The sequence below is a fragment of the Olea europaea genome, unplaced genomic scaffold (genome assembly GCF_002742605.1).
Source record: "Olea europaea var. sylvestris unplaced genomic scaffold, O_europaea_v1 scaffold2257, whole genome shotgun sequence".
Lineage (NCBI taxonomy): Eukaryota > Viridiplantae > Streptophyta > Magnoliopsida > Lamiales > Oleaceae > Olea > Olea europaea.
This window is the reverse complement of record NW_019240621.1, coordinates 1-8,127: the sequence shown is the minus strand read 5'-3', so window position 1 is coordinate 8,127 and position 8,127 is coordinate 1. Positions and strand designations below refer to the sequence as shown.

Sequence of the window (8,127 nt, the reverse complement as noted above, 5' to 3'; positions counted from 1 at the left end):
TTTCTCTTTTATTTTCAACTACACAATCTTCCATACAATAATATTACACGCAAATAAAAAAAATTCATTATTTTTCAACCACACATTTTTCAAAAAAACACTATTCCAACCATTAAAATTTGGAAAGAATGGGAGCCAAATAAGGGCTAATTGTTTCTTTTAAAAAAGAAACATGAAGATCCAAAATAAAGAACATTATTAGCCCCTGTTTCGCTTAGATTTTAATATAAATCAAAGTCAAATAATCAATATCAATCACATCTTTCTTGGATCCTACAACTCTTTAACCACACATTTTAAAAATTTCTATCAAAATCTACAAAATATCTAATTTTAATCCTCACCAAACACCTTCTTAAATTGTATAAAAAAGTTCACTTTCTAAGTTTAAAGGTTCTTTTTATTATATCTAAGATGCTCTTTATATAGAGAGTTTCTTGGAAATGCTTTAAATAGTGATTCGTGACATGATTGTATGAACAATTCATTTTACATCAAGCTCTAACTTCTCAGATCAGATTTATTGAACGAAATGAAGTCATTCCAGATAATAGAAGACATCGGGACAAGTTTTTCTAACCACTCGCAGAAAGTAGAAAGGCGAAAGGAAAATAAGTGATAAAACTCATCAACTGTATAATGTGGCTATATGCTTTGGACAATATTTCCAAATTCCAAATTATTGTGAGTTACCTTATTGTGGACGTCCAAGTAAAATCTGTAACATCATTGAAACTTGCTTTAGTAGAAATGGAGCTTATCGTGCATCCTTGGACAGGAAATTGTGTGCATCAATTTGTCGAGCATTTCGGAGCTCATCACAGGAGTCACCTCGTTCAAAAACAGCAGCTGCCCCCATCCCTGTGCCTGGAGTTCAATTTCACACAAATAAATATACATATCATTCGTTCATCAAACCACACGTTTGACTAAAAAAATAACATTTCATCGATCAAAGTTGGAAATAAGAAAGAGAAAAATAAATTATCAAAACATGTTTGAAAATACAAGTTACTTAAAATTAACCTTATTTCTTGGGCTTAGCCAAACATGCTCTAGAGTCATATACAAGTGCCCGAGCACACAGCAAAGAAAAAGAGAAGGGGTACCTATACACATTGACACCACACCGAATCGATAATCTCTTCCACGACGCTTCATCTCGTGCAACAGGGTGGCAACGCAGCGAGCTCCTGTTTATGGAGAAAAGCAAACATGAATTTTGGCAAGAACTATTAGGCCCCAATCATATTTACACACCATGACAACAGACACATCAAAGAATATATGTCATATAGAAGGTATACCATACACATCTAAACTATTTCAATCGCGAATGACAGCTCAAGGAAGATACGTCAACTAGACATAACAAGTGAATTCAAATAGATATTATCAACCTAAGAAGCACGGATACGGATACGATATGATATGAATACGTCGATATGACTTTTTTTGAAAAAATTAGGATATGCCGATGCGTGTCATAAAATTCAACATAATTTATTAATATAAAAAATCATTAATAAAGAAGCATGATAATCAAAATAAAATAAAATACTAAAATACTTTATCTCAATCATTAATTGTCGAAACTTCATTTTCTTTAACTTCATCAACATCAATATCTTCATTACCATTAAAAATAACATTATCTGACTCATCTATAATAGATCAGCAATCTCAAGCAATCCAATATCTTTAAGAGTATCAAATGAGTCTCTGACAATGTCCCATATTTTGAATTCTTCTTTTGAATAGAGATTTAATTTTCTTAATAAAAGACGCAAATTGCTATGAATGTAAATCAATTCTTTAGCTTGTTGTAGAGTTATTTTATGTAAAATGTACAAAAGAGCACATATTCCAATTTCTTTCAGCACTAGATGAAGAAGAAGGTTTGTGCAAGAAGTTTCAAAGCAACATTTTGTAGCAAAGGTGTATGTGAACCATAAGTATCAAATACATATCGAAAATTATACAAAAATATAAAATAATTAAAAAATATGTATCGGATACTATCAAAAATTAAAAAAGTATAAAAATATATAAAATAATTAAAATAACAAGTATCCCGTACATATCGGAGCTTGAATACGTATCGTATACGGGTACGTAATAACTTTACAAGTATCGGATGCTTCTTAGTTATCAACAGTAGGGGTCGGTTCGGTTCGGTTCTAAAGAGAACCGAACCGAACCGAACTTTTCGGGTATCTAGTAAATGGAACCGTCGGGTCCAAATATAATTATGGAACCGTTCGAGTTCGGTTCTGTTTGGTTCGGTTCGGGTTCGTTCGGTTCTGTACTATAATTAAATTTTTTTAACATTTATAACAATATTATATAAATACAACTAATGATACATTCAATGGTTTTGAAATGTCAGAGACTGGTAAACTACCCTATTCAAATGATCGCTACGATCAAAGCTTCGGTTGGCGAAAGTCACAGTTTCGATCAGAGGTCACAGTGTCGGCCGATGATTGTATAGGTTTTGGAATATTAGCGAGGTTGCGAGAGTGAGTGCGAGAGTCAAGACAACGTTATGCACTTTAGTGTTGGTGTTTAGGGTTATTTAGTGGATTTGATCTTGTTTGGCTAAGAAATGAAACAATAAAATGGGTAATTGGGCCAAAAATTAAAAAATTAGAAATGAAACAAATTATTTGGCCAAAAATTTGAATTTAGAAATTGTTAATTTGTTTAGAAAAAATTAAAACTAAAATAATTTGATTTACTCAATATAAAAAAAATTAGAAATATTCGGTTCTTCGGTTCTTGGTCTAGAACCAAGAACCAAACCGTACCCGTCGGTTCTCAATTCAGATACCCGTTCGGGTATTTAATTTGACAAGAACCGTCGGGTTCGATTCGGTTCGGTTCGGGAGATTTGCCCAGCCCTAATCAACAGGATGGTTCCAAGTATTTTCAAAATGAGAGCGGTCATGATCTTCATATGGAGGTATACGTTCCAATAGATTCTACATGATATCTGATGTAGAAAAACACAATTTTTAGGAGAGCAATGGAATGCATTAACGAAACATTATAAGCAGTCTTAATTACATGGATGAACTAGAGAGTTATTCAAGCAAATGAATAGCCGATAGTTTGTGTTAATATAATAGCTAAATACCTGTTGCACCCAAAGGATGTCCAATAGCCATTGCACCTCCATTAACATTGATTTTCTCAGGATCAAGTTCCAGCTTCTTACGGCAGTACACGAATTGTGACGCAAATGCCTGCTCAAGCTCATGATAAGTAATGAACAAGCTTTATAATACATAAACGTAAAAGTAAATTAAAGCTTTGCGTGAGGTTACCTCATTTATCTCAAAAAGATCAATGTCATCAAGTTCGAGACCAGCAGATTTAACTGCAGCAGGTATCGCAACAGCTGGACCAACACCCATAATTGCCGGATCTACACCAACAGCAGCAAAGCTCCTGCAGAAGCACCAAAAGGAATTCTTTTATATTGAGAAAGTAGCCTGCCTTTCTTACTTCAGTTAAGGATGGTCGACATTTCCAACAGTTGCAAAATCCATGACCCACTACTTAGAAATGGCATGACTCTTTGGGTAAAGCAAGTATTGAAGAACTTTTTGAAAGAGGCTTAACACATCATGACATCAACAAAGGTGAACGGAGTTGAGTTCTTGAAAAGTAAGAAAATAAAACTCGATGTAGCCAGTGTAGTATTGAAATGGGGAAACACGCAAAAGACAAAGTATGGCAACTTAAAACAAGAACATTTTGAAGATCCGTGGACTACTGAAGCTAGTCTGTCAAATTATTTGAACTATTCAAACTTGTCATTATCCAATCAAGTAGGAAATGCCAATCACGGCGAAGGATAGACAGATAGAGTTTGATATGACCTTGAAGTGAGATGAAACTGAAAAACTCTCATGAACATCACAGGTTATGACACAATTTTGGTTCAAATATTAATCCCTCAAAAAATTACAAAACTTTGCCAGATATGGATGGAACACCTATGTGATAAGACATGGAATATTTAGGTGATTTGGGGGAAAGAAGAAATTAATCAGCCATTTGGAGAGAAAAAGAGAATCATAAGAAAACTCCACATATACTGAAGAGAATTCCACGTATACTGCAAAATTCCAACCATAAATAGCACACCTGAATATGCCAAGGATTGGCATTCCTTTCTGCATTGCAACACTTCTCTTCATAAGGAGCACAGCTCCAGCACCATCACTCACTTGGCTAGAATTTCCTGAAATGCAGCCTGAGAGGTTATTGCACGAAAGTTTATAATTACCAAGTTAAAGTACGACTTTGACACATCAATCTTATTTACCAGCAGTGGTCGTTCCATCTTTCTTGAAAACAGGCTTCAGTTTTCCAAGGTCTGCAATTGAGGCATTTGGTCGAATTCCATCATCAACAGATATCGTAACTGGCTTCTCGTCTCCAGTTTTGGGGTCAACAATCTTTTTCAACAAAAATATAAATCAGTGGAAAAGAAAGGACAATTCGAAGGTGAACAATCTTAGAATAGTTAATCAAAAATTTCATACCTTTGTTTTCACTGGTATGATTTCATCTTTAAATTTACCAGATACAGTCGCAGCAGCAGCCTTTCTATGTGATTCAACCTGAGCAGACAATTAGAAAGACACTAATTACAGAGAAAAATTAAATCAATCACCAAAGTGACATATCATTCAACTCACTGCAGCGCGATCTTGCTCCTGCCTTGTGACACCAAAACGACTGGCAACATTTTCTGAGGTAGTACCCATTGGAAGCAGACAATCTTGAGCTTGTGCCATTGTTTTTACCTGATTTATTGACAAGATGTTAACACATAGCACGGCAGTCCTTATTAGTGAAAAGAATAGCACTTCATGATAGAAAGAATTTTACTTTTGGATTGACTGATCCTTGCCAAGCCATAGGATTGACAGTCATTGATTCCAATCCAGCACCAATCCCTGATTCAGAAGGTTGGAAATTCAATAAATGACAAATTATATTTGCCACCAATTAATCTTTTGCAGGTTTTCACCTTCCCTTTGTATGGTAGAACCATTTGTTTATGATAGGAACCATTTGTTTATGGTATCTGTTGATTGCTTAATCCACAGAAGTGTAATAAAATTATTACTTTTTTGCCGAAATTAGTGGAGGTGAAAACTAACAACCATTTAAGAGAAAACATACAGATTAGCTCTTAACAAACAGCAGATACAAAACTCGGCATTTTGTATTAGTAGAAGGCACCGTTTAAGCATAGATGCATGTACCAATATCATAAAATCCAGCTTTGATGGCAGCAGCAACATCAGCTACTGCTTGAAGGCCAGATGAGCATTGCCTATTTACAGTTCTTACAGGTACAGTTTCTGCATTTGAAAATAGCCCCAGTAATATCAGTTATATGATCGTTTTGGAAAATCAATGTGTTTAAAAGAATAAAAGTTATCTGAACCATACCAGGAAAACCAGCATAAAATGCAGCCATTCTGCATTCACCTGCTCTTTGGGAGCCAGGAGCCATAACTGTGCCCACAACAATATCTCCAACTTCACTTGGATTCAAATTTGTTTTCTCAATTAATGCCTACACAAAAGGTCATTAAGAAAAACATTAAATATGTAATTTCCAATTGTGAACTTCATCTGTTAAAAACTAATTAAGGTACAAATAAGAACAAGAAACGAACCCTCAAAACTGGAGCAAGTAAATCATCAGGATAAGTATCCTTGAAGCCCCCTCTCTTTGACTTGCAGAGTGCAGTTCGATAAGCACTACACCAAGTTAAAAGTAAATTTATATTTGAGGCATATACAACAAATTGAATCATCTTTCTTTGATGATGAGCAACTTGATTTACAAGTTAAAATGGGATAACTTACGCCACTATGACCACGTCATCACCAAACACAGAAGCCCTATGGTATGCAGCACTATCTCCAGCTGAACATATAGATGCCTGGTATGCATTTTGAAAAATAAAATGAATATGAAAACAAAATATGCAACTATACGCCAGGTACATAAGTTGGAAAATAAAAATGAATACAAAAACAAAATATGAAACTATTCATGTCAATATTTGATGCCATTGACACAGACAGAAATAAGCAAGTTGAAAACACAGTTCCATCACAAACACAAGTTCTAGATGACAATATAACTATTGAATCTTCAAGAAGTCAGCAATTCAGCAGATCTAAAATACAAACTTAAAATGAGCACAGAGAAAGGAAATTCTATCTCAACAGCAATCTGGTTTAAATCTCAAGTATATGGTAGCATTAGTGTTCCACTATCTTTAATACATATGGAAGATTCTGATCAAGTACGTCATTGACGAGAGTGAAAGACTGAGGGTTGTAATGAAGAGGAAGGATAAGCTTGGTGGTGTTGGTACATGTGGTGGAAGTAGGGCCTTTTCATTCTTTTAATATGGTTGGTGTCCGGATAACTGTGCTCTTATAGTAGTCCGGGGATGATAAGAGTCTCGAGGAAAGGATAAAAATGCTACGTAGATAAAGAGATTGACTGATTGCTACAGTGGGGTGCTGAATAGCCATGTCATTTTGCTGTGGGTAGGGAGGGGAAGAAAAGGAAGACTTTGTTAGAGAAAAATTCTTGTCATTTTGGATTTAGTTTTGAATGTTACCTATATTATTATCATACTTTTTCTACGCATGCTGTTGGGAAATAACAGAGGGGAATATTGGCTAAGTTTTAAAAATGATGGGGGGCTCATTACCAAGTTTAAACTACAAATTGTAAATATGGAACTTTCCCAAATCACAATCTTCATACAAATATATCAAAATTTTAACCAATCATAAAATATCTTAAGGTTAAACAAATAAAACTAACACATGCGTCCCACAGGGAAACACGTACATACTGTATCAAGCATATGAATACTCAGAAGACTTCTCTGATTAATAATTTACTAAAACTAGCACAAATTACTTTAGTGCTGTAAAGACCAAAATAGTATTGAAATTTGGGTTATGAAATATATAAGTTTGGTTAATCTTACTCTGGATATGGTTAGGTGGCAATTACTGCATTAGCCTTTATTAGATGCCGGACGCATGTGTTTAATTACCAATAATTAAGATTTTTAAAAGAAGCTCGATTATAAAGATATTGCATGTCTATAATCGAGGAACTTATCTGCCTCTCATACCTATATTCAGGAAAAGTTATCAACAAAATTCTTTCTATTTGTTTATTTTATTTTCCTCCTTCTTTGTCCTCACAAGCACAAGCAATCTATTCAATTTCTGGAATCATAGTTCCATGCCAAAATCCACAATTGAGAAATCGTCACATAATTGAGCTCCGATCAATAATGACACACACTTCACAATATACTCTATCCAATTCTATACACAACTAGTTTCGGACATCAGATTCAATCAAATCACAACCAAAAACTCACAAAAACTCAATAACAGCTACAATCCAATAAATATAATAACAAAAAATTGAAAAACATAAAAAATAATAACTCACGGAGATTGATGATTCGATATCTTCAACGGAAGAAGAAGTGAAGGAAGGACGGAGATGCTGCAGCAGAACCCTTTGCCTATCAATTGCCTTGTCCATCTCTCTCTCTAAAATAGCATAAATCAAACGAAGTGAACAGAATTGGGTCTAACAAACACGAATGAATCCTTACAATTTACATATACTTATAGGTGTAAATAAATATACATTGGGAAATGAAAACAGATTGGATTAATAATTAGTAATCATTAATTATTAATAATTAGGTGTAAATCTAGAAAAATACAGAATGGGGACAACTGGGAGGGAATAGGGGAACATGGCCCGTTGACAATAGCCTTTGACTATATTAAAAAAAAGGATAATTTACATTCCATGATCTACACGATAGATTACATCCCCTTACATGGAGAAGGTCTACGAATATTTTATTATATGTGGGCTTCCTTCATGTGATGAAGGCGTAATACCGTGTGTACACATGACACTTTCCTTGAAAAAAATGTAAAAATGGGAAAAATTATAAAAACAAATGAAAACCCAAATATATCCTACCATAAATTTAAACGTGTGAAAGAGAGAGAGAAAAGGGAGGAGCAAAGCCG

At 34.4% G+C, this 8,127-nt stretch overlaps 1 protein-coding gene across 1 annotated transcript; it reads right to left on the bottom strand.

Moving 5' to 3' along the window:
* Positions 1-487: 487 nt before the first annotated feature.
* Positions 488-8,114, bottom strand: LOC111381110 (3-ketoacyl-CoA thiolase 2, peroxisomal-like). The gene is made up of 15 exons (XM_023004833.1): positions 8,078-8,114; positions 7,526-7,629; positions 5,899-5,975; positions 5,706-5,790; positions 5,476-5,602; positions 5,286-5,384; positions 4,906-4,973; positions 4,713-4,820; positions 4,557-4,634; positions 4,337-4,469; positions 4,156-4,252; positions 3,330-3,453; positions 3,140-3,248; positions 1,110-1,193; positions 488-867 (listed from the first exon to the last, which is right to left on the bottom strand). The coding sequence occupies exons 2-15, from the start codon at positions 7,619-7,621 to the stop codon at positions 758-760; spliced, it is 1,395 nt and encodes a 464-aa protein (XP_022860601.1). The 5' UTR covers positions 7,622-7,629; positions 8,078-8,114; the 3' UTR covers positions 488-757.
* Positions 8,115-8,127: the final 13 nt, after the last annotated feature.